Source organism: Papaver somniferum, unplaced genomic scaffold (genome assembly GCF_003573695.1).
Source record: "Papaver somniferum cultivar HN1 unplaced genomic scaffold, ASM357369v1 unplaced-scaffold_158, whole genome shotgun sequence".
In the NCBI taxonomy this organism is placed as follows: Eukaryota; Viridiplantae; Streptophyta; class Magnoliopsida; order Ranunculales; family Papaveraceae; genus Papaver; species Papaver somniferum.
This window is the reverse complement of record NW_020625264.1, coordinates 3,953,169-3,969,726: the sequence shown is the minus strand read 5'-3', so window position 1 is coordinate 3,969,726 and position 16,558 is coordinate 3,953,169. Positions and strand designations below refer to the sequence as shown.

The window sequence follows — 16,558 nt, the reverse complement described above, 5'->3', positions numbered from 1 at the left end:
GATATAGCCAAGAATCCAACTAAATAACAACATTTTGACGACAGTTTGATGTGGTAGTCGATCTAGTGAACTACACATGTTGCTGGTAATACTTGCTAATTAAATTAGAGATTAGAAGGCCAGACGATTCATACTAGTTAAATTTCAATTATTATGAGTTTTAAAATAATTTACATGTGATTACTTCAGATATTGGATCAAGTTGCTTAAACAGAAAATGGTTTTGCAATATAAGACGATGTTTATTAACAACTTTCAATGTTATCAAAAAAATAATTTAGCTTATCAAGCACTTACCACGAAACAGAACTAATGCGATTAAGTATTCTCCAATGTGTTACGTCTGGACTTGATTTAAAAAACATAAGTATGGGATTTGATTATAGATGCTGAACATTTCAAAATCATGAAGAGCTGGGACATTATAAAATCCCAATTCACTCCAGCATCCTAACTCGTTACTACTGTGGGTTCCTATTTCCTTTTTCTTTTTCATTTCAAGGGATATAGACTCACCTCGCCAGGCCTGTCTCCCGTGAGCAGGTGAAACCCAGACCAAATTTATTATGAGAACATGTCTGAACGGGTTCTCATCTCCAATCATACCCATAGGAAGGACGATTGCGGGTTAACAAACTAGGATAAATATGTAAATAGGTGAAGGTTGGAAACTGTTACAATAAATGCTTTGTAACGGCTTTGAAGAAATTTCCTAACCGTCACGAATATATGGTGTTACTGTAAGTAGGACCCTTGATATGACAGTTTTAAAGACAATCACCGTATATCTAAAACTTAAAGGCCTAAATAAATAAAGTTCCCGTGGTGAATGATAAGGAAACCCTTGCTTTTCATTGGTCGAAATACATCTTTTATGGTTTTTGTGAAACGAGGGTTTTAGTGAGGACACTTGGTAATATATGATTGGTTTAAAAGTTACAAATTAAAAAAGGAAATTTACATGTTTAGAATTTTATGGAAGTACAATTCAATTTGGAATTCGAGTACCTACCATATTATGACTCCTTTTTCTAAATTAATACATATAGGGGAAAAACCCACATATTCACACATATTTTTTGCGAAAAATAAAAGGAAAAAATAAATAAAATACACACGTATTCCTATTTTTTCTCCACCTATTTAATGTATTTTTCCCGTCAAACATAATCAAAAATGCATCGCCGCAGGAGAGAGGGAAGGTCCGTGCACACCCAGTTAAAAAGAAAAAAATGCCCAATGCGTAGCAGGGGCACAATTCTAGTTTTTTTTTAAAGTGTTACAGATTAATCAAAACTGTCTTGTAACAAAATCCAGAGACAATATTTGGATAAAAACGTCATGTTCATATTTTAAGGTACACTTCACTGTGACCAAATGTCACTTCTAAGAGCAACCACAGTCACGAGACAGACCAAATACCAAATTCCAGACTAAAAACCAAAAAAATTTGGTATTCTCGGTGTTCAAGCGCAGTGGGTGACGACCAAAATTTGGTGAGGCGTAACTTATACATCCGCTTGAATCCAGACGGAATTTATACTAACGTTTCTTGGTGGGCGTCTTTTTAACATGCGTCTCAGTGAAACGGATGTATTACGTGCGCCTGATTGAGGCGCAGTTTTAATTCACGCCTGACATTAGACGGCGATGGAAAATGCGTCCCAGTAGACGGAGATGATATGTGCGTCTGATACATACGGAGATATAAATTGCGTCTGCATCGGACGGACACAGAAGGTGCGTCTGAGTGGGGCGGAGATGAAAGGTCCGTCTATGTGGGGCGTTTATGGAAAGTCCGTCTGAGTACAAAATGTTTTAAATTAGTGATCAAAGAACTTTATAACAGCCACTCGAAACTTTGACCTAAGTGTGAAAGCCAGGCCCTAGCCAACTGTTAACCCCAGCGGGTTTAAACAAGTCTTTAAACCTCTCAAATTCTCATTTTGGAGGTCGGTAATTCAACTCCTTGCCCTAACTATCAGACGCCCGCTGCTGCAATTCCCGGTTCTTCTTCTTCATCCTCTTTGAAATCTATGCTCCAGTAAGTCTCTGTTCTCCTTCAATTTTATATTTCTTGCAGTTCTTCCTCTTACCGTTAAAATTGAACTTCAAAGTGTGAACTTTTTTTTTGATGTTATCATTGTCAAAACTAGGGAAAGTTGCATGCTTCTGAGCTTATAATTGAAGGGTTTTACAGTGCTTAACTTGTGTACCTATGGGCTTGTAGAATTTCTTCAATTTGCCAAAATGGGGTTTCAGGAATTCTTGAATTTTCCAAAATGGGGTTTGAGGAATTTTTGAATTTTCCAAAATGGGGTTCGAGGAATTCTTGAATTTTCGGAAATGGGGTTTTAGGAATTCTTGGATTTTCCAAAATGGGGTTTTTTGATTTCTCAATAGCTATGTATTATGTTTTCTGCTTAGCGATTTAAGTAATTGTTGTACTGGGGAATGTAGGTTTTGGAATAGAAGATCAATTTGGGATTTTTGTGAATTAGATGATGGTGAGAGCAGAGGTGGAAGCAGATGTCCAAAGATGGGTTGGATTAATCTTCATGAAGTATAATGACTATGATGGTGCTAAGAAAAAGCTAATTGAAGCACAAACATCGTATCCAGGAATTAAATATGTTGATGAGTTGATCAAACTTGGTGACATAGCATGTACAGCTAAATCTCAAGGGAGTGGAATTGATTGGTGCTCGGTTCTCGACATTAACAAGATGGCCAGTGTGTCTGACATAGATTTGAAGTACACGGAGCTGATGAGAACTTCGGAACCGGTTAAGAACAAGTTTCCGGGAATTCAATCAGCTTTGGGGCTCATCGAAAACGCTTATAGCGAGTTTAAATCTAAAAGAGCTGCAACCGTGAATATTGATAGCGGAGCTACTTCACAAAATTCTTCTGGGACTAAGAGAATTGTCAGCGAGGATTCAGATAATAACAGTCTAATATGCAATACAGGGGAGCAGCCTTTGAAGAGGTTAAGAAGTTTGGGTGGGAATGATTGTGAAGTTATGGGTGAGACCCAAATACTTAATGAACTAATAGGAAAAATTTGTAGCCAAGAAGCGGGGTCGGATACTGCTAAAAGCAAGTGTAGATTAAATGAAATGCAGAATCCTCACCCGTTATCAATAACTGAGAATGTTGAAATGGATACGGTTGCAGCAGAATTTGGTAATGGTGCCAGCATTAAGCACCAAAATTCTGGATCTCCTCTTATAGCTTCAGTGCCGAATCCAGAAATATATACAGTGAATCAGTGTGCAGGGTATGTTGCTCCCGGGGATCAAATTGTCAAGAAACTCATTGCATATTCGCGGCGAAGACATCTATCACCAAAAACATGTGAAGAAAGAATTAGTCAGGCTGATGGAAAATCAAAAGATGAAAGCACATCTTCAGATAATTTGGAAATGGACAGGTTATCAAGAGAGAACATAGGTGAGCTAACTGCAAAAAATAGCTTAGAGAAAGTGGCAGAAGAGATTGACATTGAGAGTGATGGTGTCAGTTTGGGTGGATTTACGATGGATGTGTCTGAGTATGGAACAGATGATGCAGTTAATAAGTTGGTTGACAAAGAGAAAGTGGCTGAAGAGATTGATACTGAGAGTGATTGTGTCAGGTTGGGTGGGGATGATTGTGAATTGTTAGCAGAGGATTAGTCTAGTAGGCTGGAGGGATTGTACTTATCCCTTGTACGGGACTAGTACCCCATCCAGATTCATTGGGCGTCTCTGCACACGGAAATGGACTAGTACCCCATCCAGATTCAGTTTGGGCGTCTCTGCACACGGAAATGATTGCATGTTCGCACCACGTTGGAAGATCAAACTGGAGCATGGGGCTATGCAATCTCATGTTATGAAAATTCAGGCGTACATTAAAGATACGTCTCACACAGGCGTGCATAATACATGCGCCCGGACCAGGCGTACATTAAAGATACGTCTACACACAGGCGCTCACGATACATGCGCCCGAACCAGGCGGTTTTTATAACTGCGCCCCACTGGGACGTACATTCTAATTACGCCTGCTGTGGGGCGTACGTATTATCTCCGTTTTGTCCGGCGGTGGTTATAAATACGCCTCACTCATACGCTCTTTATACATCCGCCCTAATTTCATGCGTTCTTTATACTTACGTCTGGTGTGAAGCGCTCACTATAACCCCGTCTGAATTCATACGCTTATATTAAGCCCGTCCCAGTATAACTGATTTTAGTCTGGGTCGGCGACCATTTTTGGTCTCAAACCCTAATTATCCGGACTAAATATAGCTTTAGTCCGTTCCATTGCGGCTGATACAGAGACCAAATTTGGGTTTAGTCTCCAAATTTGGTCGTGACTGTGGTTGCTCTAAGGTATTATGTTGAATGTTTATTCCAAAAATATCACACTTTCATAGTTATTTGGTGTCACATTTTGAGGGAAGGTTGTTATTTAAAGGATTTAGTCATAGATTAAAGGTTTTTCCCTAATGCTTTATGCATCATCAAATCTGTGTGTATTTATCTAAGGTAACAGTTATTTAGCGTCACTATAGTTTAACGAGTTATTTTTGTAATGGCTAATGTACGCACTAACGTTCCGATGCTCGACACCAAATTAAAATGGCATTTAGCAACTCATTTCTACTGTTACAAATTTGGATCGTTGCAACATTCACCTTATGCCAAACGGGGAGTATCGCAAAGTCCTATGGTGTTATAATCTAGTAGCTAGATTGGCAGCTAAGTCCTATATATGAGCAAGATTTGGCAATTCCAATCTAGCATCTATATTGGAACAACGAAAAGTAGAATTAGGTTGCGCAGAATGGAACAACGCAACCATCTCAGCCGTCAGATCAAAAAATAAATCAATCTGCGCTGAACCATTCCGTAAATATGGGATTTTGGTTGTGTTAAATCATTCAGAGAAACTATTTTGCTACTAGTTGGAATGCGAGATATATCTGGAAAGAGAAGTAGTGTTATGCAATACTATTTGGCTAATCTAACAGTTCAATCTAACCCATACGACTTAGCCTAAATTTCACCAACATTCCACTATTCACACAAACATTCCAATTTGTCGGTATAGAACTATCGTACGTTTTCTTACACAGAAGCAAAAATAGAGGGGTGGTGAATTGTTTCAGCTGGAAAATAAGTTACGTTTCTATCTTCATCTCCATTGAGGAAAGAATGAGTTTTCTCTTCTTTCAATTCTATTGTAGTACCTCTAGGTAGATTTCTACTATATTATTGTTGTAATTTTCCAATGATGCAGAGAAGAATCCCATCTTTAGGTTCTTCCATTTTTCAAAAGGAAAAACATGTTATGGGCTTGGTGGGCTAGGAATCGAGCAAGGTTTGAGGATCATGTTATTATCTTGAGGATGGTTGTTGCAAGACTTAGGAGCATCTCCAATAAAGGGTGAATTTTCTTTTTTAGGTACACGTACGATTTTAGATCCCCGTTTGGCATAAATCCATCTCTAATAATAGGGTCCTATAAATTAGGAGGCACTAATTACTAAATGTGAAGATGTTTAAAAAAGTGTTATTTACACCTCCGACTTCGCCTCCACGACATATTTTTCCCATATTTCTTTTAAAATTCTCTATTGTTGAAGATGGTTTTTTAGATATGAGGTTCTATATTTATTTTATAGGTAGACCCATAAATAAAAGGACTAAATAAAAAAACCACATAAAATTTTTGCACCTTCGGTTGCAGATGCTCTTAAGTATTTTGTGAGTGAGGCAGGTAAATTGGTTAAAGGCTATGCTCTCAATAAGATTTTTCGGCGCTCAAGCTACGACACGTAAATCTCCAAATATTATCTTTTAGTGGCGACCACCTCTTACGGGATGGACTAATAAATTTATTACCGACCGGTGCTCTCTTTGGAACCCGGGTGCAGTGTAATTTTAAGAAGCAATTTCGGTATTATAATGGGCTGTTTTGTAGCCCTTTAGGTGTAGTAGATACTTCAGCTAATACAGAGTTTTGGGTAGCTATTCACGCGTTTAAATTTTTTCAGTACTATAATATGAGGAGAATATGGTTCGGATGTTATTCAATGCGTATTATTCTTGCGATAGCGAATTATAACCGGTGCCATGAAATCTACTGATCCACTTGAAGAACTGTATGACCTTTTTGAAGACAATGGAGTTTCGATACTCCCACATATATTGAGAAGGAAAAAAAATGTGCAGATGCAATGGCCAAATGAGGTGTAGAGTCTGAAGTCCATCGTTGGTGGAGTACTTCACCTGATTTTCTTCGGCCTGTAATGGGAGGTGACATGATGGATATTAATTCCTACCCCCATTTCAGAAGGTCAAGCTTCATGTCCCCCTCTTTGTTTTTTCTTTTTTTCTTTCTAGTTTAATCCTCCTTGGGAGTTCCCTCAAAAAAAAATAGAGGGAACCGAATTTTATTGATTGCACTAAAATACAAACTAATATCTACATGCTTCGCAGCGAAAGAGAAATACATGTTTGTTATCAAACCCATAAAGATTTCCCGACATCATCTCATTGAAATTAACTGAAGCTAGCTAATAGGAACAGGATGATTTTGAGTCGTAGATTAGAATTAGAGAATTATGTTGGTTTTTCTTTTTTTTGGGTTTGGTTGATGGAACGGTTATTAATGATGATTAATTTTGGGTTGTCCACGATGATGATTAATTTTGGGTTGTTATTGATTAGAAATAAAGAGTTTTCTTTTAGTTATTATTTAGGTTTAATTGATGAAAGGGTTACTTGGACATTTACTATAATTTTAGGACATCTCCTAACCAACTAAATAGAGATCAAGATCATGGATGAAGCCCTTCTATTAAGAATCAGCCAAGGCCATTTTCGGCATAGGGCTAAAGGATGAAGGCTGTTTTAGGGCATACCAAATAATTTCAGGGGATACCAAGTTAAGCCAAAAAGGGATGTCAAATAATAAAATCAGAAAGCCCCTTAACCAAATTTTTTTATAATGACAAATCTGCCCTTTATGCATTAGGGTTCGGCTAATCCTAAGCGCCGAACCTTTTGGTAGTACATGGTTCGGCTTAAGTTCAATATTTTATAACAAGCCAATTGTTCATATACACTTTCAGGATGAAAATTTGAAGAAAAGTTCGGCTAAAATAACAACAACATTATGCGCCGAACCTAGGTTCGGCTCACAACTCACCTAAATTATGCGCCGAACCTAGGTTCGGCTCACAACTCACCTAAATATATCAGCCGAACCCACCTGGATATTGACAACTAATGAACAGTTCGACAAGCTGAAAGTGTTATTATTATGAGCCGAACCAACTAGTTCGGCTTGTTTAAAAATATCATAATGAGCCGAACCTAGTCCTGTCTGATCTGGAAGAAAAATTATGTGAGGTTCGGCACATATTATGATTATCGAATACGCCGAACCCCTATGCATCTTTATCTGTGACTAGGTTCGGCTTGAAATTTCATGAAATTTCACGCCGAACTGTTCATATACACTTACAGCAAGCTTTTGTGAAGAACAGTTCGGCTAAACACACAACTCAATTTTTAGCCGAACCCAACAGCGTAAGAAGAAGAGTTCGGCTAGAGGAGGAAGAAGAAGAGATGTTAAGGTAAACTGATTTTGATTTTTTAGAAAACTGATTTTAGATTTTTGTATTAAGGGCAGCTAGGTAATTGAACACCCGTAAGGTACCCCTTATCAGGTCACCCTAGTTAGGACTAGTGTTTGGTATGCCCTGAAATTATTGGGTATGCCTAAAAACATGCTTCTAAAGGATCGACTTCCCTAGGCCCAAGAATAAGAGGGGGCCCAAAAATAATTCACCACGTATATGTGACATGTCTACGATGGTGTTTTAATCTTAACCTAGTAGTAAACAGAAGCGAAGAACAACTAAGCAACGTTTCTGCCAGAAAATAATTATAAATTTGAGGCTTGTTTCTTTTAGCTAAATCATTGAGTGTTCCCTCTTTTCTAACAATAAATTAGAAATCGATAAAAAAGGGATTTTACAAAAATAGGCCTGTTTTTTTGGTGCTTTTTAAATTTAGGCCACTTTTTTTATTTATTGCTAGACTAGATAAGTTTTGACCAAAAATGATGGATGGAAAGTTAGCACCGTTAGGTGTAACTAAAAAGACCTAAAAGTCCTTTATATCACTGATTTAATGTTATATCATTGATTTAACTCAGTTCCTCCTTTGAAGTCCTTTGAATCGATGATTTGAGTCTGTGTCACATATTTAAATCGGGAAACGGTTTCAGTTCAACCCATGTATGTACTGTAATCACGACCATTTCCCTGTCATTTTTTCTCCCAGCTACACCTAGCAACATCACTGCGAACACCTGCTCCCTGCAATTCCATCTCAGACTCATAGCACCATTTGTTCTCCCAGCTACACCTAGCAACACCACCTGCTACTACTTGTACATTGTAGCACTTCAACTGCTTCAGTTCTTTCGACCATCCCAGCACGATAATCTCTGTCTTCCTACTCAATTCAATAACACAAGACAACTATTCTCCACAGACTTTCCTATAACAACAAAAGCCAATTCTTGCTTGTTCCATTTTCTTAGATCTGACATTCTCTGACGCAACACACAAACCCATTTACCACCAGTTGTGACTTCTCTGCAGAACAACTCCAACATCAACCAGCCTTTTAATATCAATTCATGCAGCTGCAATATACCTGCAATTTTAGCTGAAATCAGTGATGCAAACAGCAGCAACTCCTGCAGCACTGCATCAACAACTCCACCTGCTCATCCCTTCAGCCATCAAACTTACCCACCAATTCACTATAAACTGCACTCATTCAATTAACACAGTACCTCAACCACTCTGTAGTTCCACAAGTGCCTCCAGCTCCTCTGTAACAATCATTTTCTCTCTCAAACCATCAGCTCTCCACATTTCTGAGCAACATAACCCTCTCTCAGATACTGCTCGGAACAACAACAGCGGACTCAAATCAATTCTACCATCACCTATTTCACATCAACATCATTACAGCTCTCTTACAGCACATCCTTCTCTTAACTTCAAGGTAAAACAACCAACACCTTTTCGATCTCTCAATTCAATTGAACCCAACTTCCACTTCCTCATCTCTGTCTCAATTTTGGTTCTTAAATTACACAACCTCTTCTGAATCTCAACCTCCGCAGCACAGATCCCATCGATCTCAACCTCCACAACAACCATTTCACTCTAATTCTGTAATAAATTCATAACGACCACAATTGAAACCCCTTTCTCAGCTTGTATTCGACATGAACCACCCTTTCTGCAGCGAACGCTATCTTTCTCTGCACTAACAATCAATCAAACATCCTTCTGAAATCAACAAATCTTATGGTTTCAAACTCAATTTGAGCAACCCATCTTCTTATTCATCAACATAACCACAAAACTCTCACTTCTCTGCTGCCTCTAACACAATTTTCACCACACAAACACCAAATTCCATGTTCATTCAAATGCAAGAACCCATTTATTTTCATGCCACAGATCTCCTTTAATTACCTCCAAAAAATTTTATCTTCCTCCTATTCGAATTCCCGTAGAAATGCCTCCCCCAATTGAATGCGAATACCACCTGCTGTTCTCAAGTATACAACAGATGTCTCCATCCACTCTCCTGTTCCATTCTGTGTTCTCATCATTCAGGAAATTCTGTGAACAAGTTGTGTTCCATTTTCAGTTCGTGAGAATACCACCTACTAGTTCATCTAAGCAAACCATTACCACAATCAAGCAGAACATCCCATTGTGAAACATCTAAATACCTGGAAGGATAGATAAACAGCCATACAAAAGCAGTTCCCAATCAAGCAGAGCATCCCAATGTGAAACTTGGTAAGACCAATACCCAACAAACCCGAAATCAACCCTCCAGCAGGTTCTGGTTGTGCCCCGGCAATTAAATCATTCGTCGTCGCTGCTCCGTGCAACAATTCAGTGACATCCTCTCCAAATATAGATGGTCCCTTGAACAAAACCATTAGTATAGCTCCAGAAACACATACTATTGTGCCCCCAACCTTGAGTTGACCTCCAATTTTCATCAGATTCACTTTTTCGGTGCTGCAAAAATTCAATCTCCCCAGTCACCCAAATGCAAGGAAAAGAGGAAAAAAGTTGAAATGAACAAATGGAGGATCAAATTTGAGAGTACCCCATGAAAGCTGCTAAAACAAAAGTAAACACAGGGATTGCAGGCTGAACGGCAGCAGCATATGTTGGATTTGTATATCCAAGCCCCATTAAGAACAACAGCTGGTTCCCAAATACCCTGGTCATGAAATTAACAAAATTGAATAATGGGTTTTGCTGAAATCACAATGAATTCATGAAATTTGACAAATTAGAAGAAAAGGGGTTTTGACTGATTTACATACCCAGTTAATCCAAGGAAGAAGAAAGATACGAGGAGACTGAAATTGATAGGAAGAAGAATTCCGTATAAGAATTTCCCTATTGTGAAAACACCATTGCAGGTGGAATAAATGTAAATCTCTTCTAAACATCCACCATTAATGTTAATTAGGTTTGATTAGAAAAAAAAAACCTAAGTTATCTCTTGATTTTAGCAGAAGAAAAAATTGATTTAGAAGAACCAGAGAGAACTAGAGAGAAGAAGGAAGAAATGGACGAGAATCACTAAAGCAGTGACGCACGTACAAAAAGGTTATTTCAGTAATCTTACCACATCCATGAAATATCCCTATATGATATTTTGGCGAGATATTGACAAGTCAACGCGATAAATTGACCGAGATGGTTAAAGTGGATGGAATCCGTTTAACTTGCCTAGTTTTGCAAGAAATAAAAAAAGTGGCCTAGAAATGAAAGTGAGGGTCCAAACCAGGCCTACTTCTGCATATAATCCATGTTTTAACAACCCAATATCATCTGGTAGAACTTCAATATCGGTACATGATACATCGAGATGCCGCAAATTTTTCAAATGCCCAAATCCACAAAGAAACCCAGAAACATTTATGCAATGACGCAATATCAATGTCTGCAAATTGTAAGAATGATTCGATGACACATCATGTGATAAATTAAATCTACAATTTGAGAAACCGAGAAGTATATTTTGGTATGCCAATCCCGTGGACTTCAATATCTTGGCTTGTAGTCTTCACCCCAACATTACTTATTCAAATGAGAAAAAAATTTATGACATATATTTTTGGTAATTAAGAATATTATCATTTTATAAAGTGATATTGTAATACCCGATAAAAAATTTATAAGGAAGTGTGTGACTAGCATACCAAAATACCGGCATAGTTTCATAAAAGCATTAGAATGCCAGCACCAGTTACGATATAGATATGTAATGATATAACAGTGCCGGTAAAAATGACGGCTTTGATTTATATAAAACTTTCAATGTCGGTGCATAACCAATTGTGGGAAGAAAACTTAGAAAAAATAAGTTTTTCATAGAAATCTAAACATGTTCAATATAAATCAAACAACCGAAATGTTCTTAAACCAGCTACCAAAAACCAAAAGTAAACCAATCAAGTAAAGAATGTATCATGAGTTGCAAACAAAAACATGTTCCAAATAGTTAAAAACCTAACAACTAATTCCAAATGAAGAACCACAAATACTATCACTTAGTCTTTTGCTTTTTGGCTAACACCTTCCTTGTTTTCCTGAACAAAGATTTTGCATTTGGGTCTTCACTTTTATCAAGTTTTTCCTCGACTTCCTTCATTTCTTCGGGGGATAACACCTCACCTTTCTCGTTCTTGGCAAGCCGACGTCGCTAGTTTCATACATCCAACCCATAATTAGTATATATTTATATAATAATATAAGAAATACTTACTAGCAATATGACGGTCTCTGAAGTCCGGCAAATGTATGTGGTGCCTCTGTAGGAGTTTGAACGGGAGCATTTTTCTTGCGTGGAATTACTTCGTCATCCGGGCTCACAACAAAAGGATGCGAGACTTCCATGTAATAATGCATGTAGTCGGGATGGGATTCATCACCGTTTCTCGCAATCTCCCATTTACTAATATCTATCAAACGACGTGGTTCCCTATCCCTCCAATGTGTTGGTTCTGGATTTGGCGTATGCACTACCCTCCACTTTAAGGATGTTGAAAGGCTCGAATCAAAGTCAAGTTTGTACCTTTCAGTGTCATATGTATGCAACCAAGTTCCTTTCTTAAATCCAAGTTACCTTTCACACGTCGGGGATCCAACATAATGTATCCCTTTGGGTGGAACAACGTTCCATTATAAAATGCAACATTATAATACCTCAGATAGTGGAGGTTATCTCTAGCCTCCTTGTAAGGGTCGAACACAACATCTTTGGTAGTCATCGCGTCCAGTGCCAATCTCATATCTGTCAGTCGACCGTTGTAGCCGGGCTTCGGAATATTATTGAACTCATATCTCCGAGCTCTAGGAGCTTCAGGATCGAAAATTTCTTTTATCGTCAATGATTTGTAGTTCTTGAACAATGTTGGGAAGTGTTCATAAGACCACACATATGCCAGTAGGGAATGGTACAAATTAGAAGGACTAATTTTGTTTCTAATAATAATAATAAGGGTACATGTGAACAATATATAAGAGAATAAGTTGAAAAACAAAAATACCTGAAGAAGAGTGAGATTGCAAGAAGTTGATCGTCTGATTTATTTCGTGGATGCATGGTAATGGATTCAGGTAGGTTAATCGACGAAGAAATTTTTGAATCTACGATTAATCTTCGATGAAGAACGATGAGCAATTTTTTTTTCAAAAACCTAACCCTAAGAGTGCCGGAAATGATGGTGTAGAATGGGGGGATATGAATTTGGTTTTTAATTTAAAGTTTTTATTTTTTTATTTTGTGGGAAGGGTATAATAGTATTTTCATAATGTTTTTTAATTAACCAAAGGGTATTTTAGTATTTCCACCCCCAAAAATCACCCCTTAGTAGACACTATTGGATGGGGATAGTAATTCATATCCCTCAATTGCGCGTTCGTTTAAAAGCACAAAATCAAAACACAATTGAGATTATAGTCAAAGCACAAAATCAAAACACAATAGAAACTTTAATAGAGTCTTGAGTACCGTAAAAGGTGAATAATAATTTGTACCTGAACCATCAATAAGTCCTCGCAGAAAATCACTTGACTTTTCTTAACCCTGAATCATAATTATTGAAAATGATATCAACCACCACCGCTGCAACAACACCACCACCCACCATCAGTCCACAACTAAAACACCAACCTTCGCCATTATTGACCCTACGAGTTCAATCATAAAGTTTTTGAAATCCTAAAATTACATTTCAGAAATTTCAAATCTGAAATCGACCAATTGAAACTCTCGATTTAGTTAAAAGGATAGTGATTGACTTACCTTTTCAAACCCATAAAGATTTCCCGACATCATCTCATTGAAATTAACTGAAGCTAGATAATAGGAACAGGATGATTTTGGGTCGTAGATTAGAATTAGAGAATTATGTTGGTTTTTCTTTTTTTTTTTGGTTTGGTTGATGGAACGGTTATTAATGATGATTAATTTTGGGTTGTCGACGATGATGATTAATTTTGGGTTGTTATTGATTAGAATTAAAGAGTTTTCTTTTAGTTATTATTTAGGTTTAATTGATGAAAGGGTTACTTGGACATTTACTATAATTTTAGGACATCCCCTAACCAACTAAATAGACATCAAGATCATGGATGAAGCACTTCTATTAAGAATCATCCAAGGCCATTTTCGGCATAGGGCTAAAGGATGAAGGCTCTTTTAGGGCATACCAAATAATTTCAGGCATACCAAGTGAAGACAAAAAGGGATGTCAAATAACAAAATCAGAAAACCCCTTAACCAAATTTTTTTATAATGACAAATCTGCCCTTTATGCATTAGGGTTCGGCTAATTGTAAGCGGCGAACCTTTTGGTATGTTTTTAGGCATACCCAATAATTTCAGGGCATACCAAACACTAGTCCTAACTAGGGTGACCTGATAAGGGGTACCTTATGGGAGTTCAATTACCTAGATGCCCTTAATACAAAAATATAAAATCAGTTTTCTAAAAAATCAAAATCAGTTTCCCTTAATATCTCTTCTTCTTCCTCCTCTACCCGAACTCTTCTTCTTACGTTGTTGGGTTCGGCTAAAAATTGAGTTGCGTGTTTAGCCGAACTGTTCTTCACAAAAGCTTCCTGTAAGTGTATATGAACAGTTTGGCGTGAAATTTCATGAAATTTCAAGCCGAACCTAGTCACGGATAAAGATTCATAGGGGTTCGGCGTATTCGATAATCATAATAGTCACGGATAAAGATTCATAGGGGTTCGGCGTATTCGATAATCATAATATGTGCCGAACCTCACATAATTTTTCTTCCAGATCACACAGGACTAGGTTCGGCTCGAAATTTCATGAAATTTCACGCCAAACTGTTCATATACACTTACAGGAAGCTTTTGTGAAGAACAGTTCGGCTAAACACGCAACTCAATTTTTAGCCGAACCCAACAACGTAAGAAGAAGAGTTCGGGTAGAGGAGGAAGAAGAAGAGATATTAAGGGAAACTGATTTTGATTTTTTAGAAAACTGATTTTATATTTTTGTATTAAGGGCATCTAGGTAATTGAACTCCCATAAGGTACCCCTTATCAGGTCACCCTAGTTAGGACTAGTGTTTGGTATGCCCTGAAATTATTGGGTATGCCTAAAAACATGCTTCTAAAGGATCGACTTCCCTTGGCCCAAGAATAAGAGGGGGCCCAAAAATAATTCACCACGTATATGTGACATGTCTACGATGGTGTTTAAATCTTAGCCTAGTAGTAAACAGAAGCGAAGAACAACTAAGAAACGTTTCTACCAGAAAATAATTACAAATTTGAGGCTTGTTTCTTTTAGCTAAATCATTGAGTGTTCCCTCTTTTCTAACAATAAATTAGAAATCCATAAAAAAACTAATAAAAAAGTAAAGACCATATGCTATGTATATAATTCTCTTAGATCAGATTGTCAACCGTTTTATTAATTTTTTCTTTCGTATATTTTTATTGGTTGATTAGAGTCCAGAATCATCAGTTTGATTGAATTCATTTGTTTGATCAAGTTTTTTGATTTACAAGTTTTTGTTGCTAAGAATTGTGATCATCTTTTTTTGTTTTTGTAAGATTTTATTTTCAATATCTTGGCATGTAGTCTTCACTGTGAATTAATGACTACATCATTTCGGTACAAGTAGGCAATCCCGTGGACTTCAATATCTTGGCTTGTAGTCTTCACCCCAACATTACTTATTCAAATGAAAAAAAAATTTATGACATATATTTTTGGTAATTAAGAATATTATCATCTTATAAAGTAATATTGTAATACCCGATAAAATTTTTATAAGGAAATGTGTGACTAGCATACCAAAATACCGTCATAGTTTCATAAAAGCATTAGAATGCCGGCACCAGTTACGACATAGATATGTAATGATATAACAGTGCCGATAAAAATGACGGCTTTGATTTATATAAAACTTTCAATGTCGGTGCATAACCAACTATGGGAAGAAAACTTAGAAAAAATCAGTTTTTCATAGAAATCTAAACGTGTTCAATATAAATCAAACAACTGAAATGTTCTTAAACCAGCTACCAAAAACCAAAAGTAAACCAAACAAGTAAAGAATGTATCATGAGTTGCAAACAAAAACATGTTCCACATAGTTCAAAACCTAACAACCAATTCCAAATGAAGAACCACAAATACTATCACTTAGTCTTTTGCTTTTTGGCTAACACCTTCCTTGTTTTCCCGAACAAAGCTTTTGCACTTGGGTCTTCCATTTTATCAAATTTTTCCTCGACTTCATTAATTTCTTCGGAGGATAACACCTCACCTTTCTCGTTCTTGGCAAGCCGACGTCGCTAGTCTCATACATCCAACCCATAATTAGTATATATTTATATAATAATATAAGAAATACTTACTAGCAATATGACGGCCTCTGAAGTCAGGCAAATGTATGTGGTGCCTCTGTAGGAGTTTGAACGGGAGCATTTTTCTTGGGTGGAATTACTTCGTCATTCGGGCTCACAACAAAAGGATTCGAGACTTCCTTGTAATAATGCATGTAGTCGGGATGGGTTTCATCACCATTTCTCGCAATCTCCCATTTACTAATATCTACCAAATGACGTGGTTTCCTATCCCTCCAATGTGTTGGTTCTGGATTTGGCGTATGCACTACCCTCCACTTTAAGGATGTTGAAAGGCTCGAATCAAAGTCAAGTTTGTACCTTTCAGTATCATATGTATGCAACCAAGTTCCTTTCTTAAATCCAAGTTGCCGCATCAAACTTCTGGGATCCGACATAATGTATCCCTTTGGGTGGAACAACGTTCCATTATAAAATGCAACGTTATAATACCTCAGATAGTGGAGGTTATCTCTAGCCTCCTTGTAAGGGTCGAACACAACATCTTTGGTAGTCATCGCGTTCAGTGCCAATCTCATATCT

The 16,558-nt window shown here is 37.3% G+C and overlaps 2 protein-coding genes across 2 annotated transcripts; one reads left to right on the top strand and one right to left on the bottom strand.

Annotated features, from left to right (window-relative positions):
- Positions 1–1,917: 1,917 nt before the first annotated feature.
- Positions 1,918–4,350, top strand: LOC113336989. Its single transcript, XM_026582684.1, has 2 exons — positions 1,918–2,044; positions 2,461–4,350. The coding sequence occupies exon 2, from the start codon at positions 2,502–2,504 to the stop codon at positions 3,675–3,677; it is 1,176 nt and encodes a 391-aa protein (XP_026438469.1). The 5' UTR covers positions 1,918–2,044; positions 2,461–2,501; the 3' UTR covers positions 3,678–4,350.
- A 5,221-nt stretch (positions 4,351–9,571) lies between these two features.
- LOC113337213 (WAT1-related protein At4g19185-like) lies at positions 9,572–10,481 on the bottom strand. Its single transcript, XM_026582913.1, has 4 exons — positions 10,435–10,481; positions 10,212–10,328; positions 9,823–10,120; positions 9,572–9,709 (listed from the first exon to the last, which is right to left on the bottom strand). The coding sequence occupies exons 2-4, from the start codon at positions 10,298–10,300 to the stop codon at positions 9,572–9,574; spliced, it is 525 nt and encodes a 174-aa protein (XP_026438698.1). The 5' UTR covers positions 10,301–10,328; positions 10,435–10,481.
- Between the last annotated feature and the right edge of the window lie 6,077 nt (positions 10,482–16,558).

Bases quoted from the DNA above. Each gene is read 5' to 3' on its own strand.
- LOC113337213 (XM_026582913.1), bottom strand. From the start codon at position 10,300: ATGGGGCTTGGATATACAAATCCAACATATGCTGCTGCCGTTCAGCCT. The intron at 10,121-10,211 runs GTACTCTCAAAT...GAATTTTTGCAG, and splicing joins GTTTTAGCAGCTTTCATGGG to CACCGAAAAAGTGAATCTGA. The intron at 9,710-9,822 runs GTATTTAGATGT...ACTTGTTCACAG, and splicing joins CTGTTTATCTATCCTTCCAG to AATTTCCTGAATGATGAGAA.
- LOC113336989 (XM_026582684.1), top strand. From the start codon at position 2,502: ATGATGGTGAGAGCAGAGGTGGAAGCAGATGTCCAAAGATGGGTTGGA.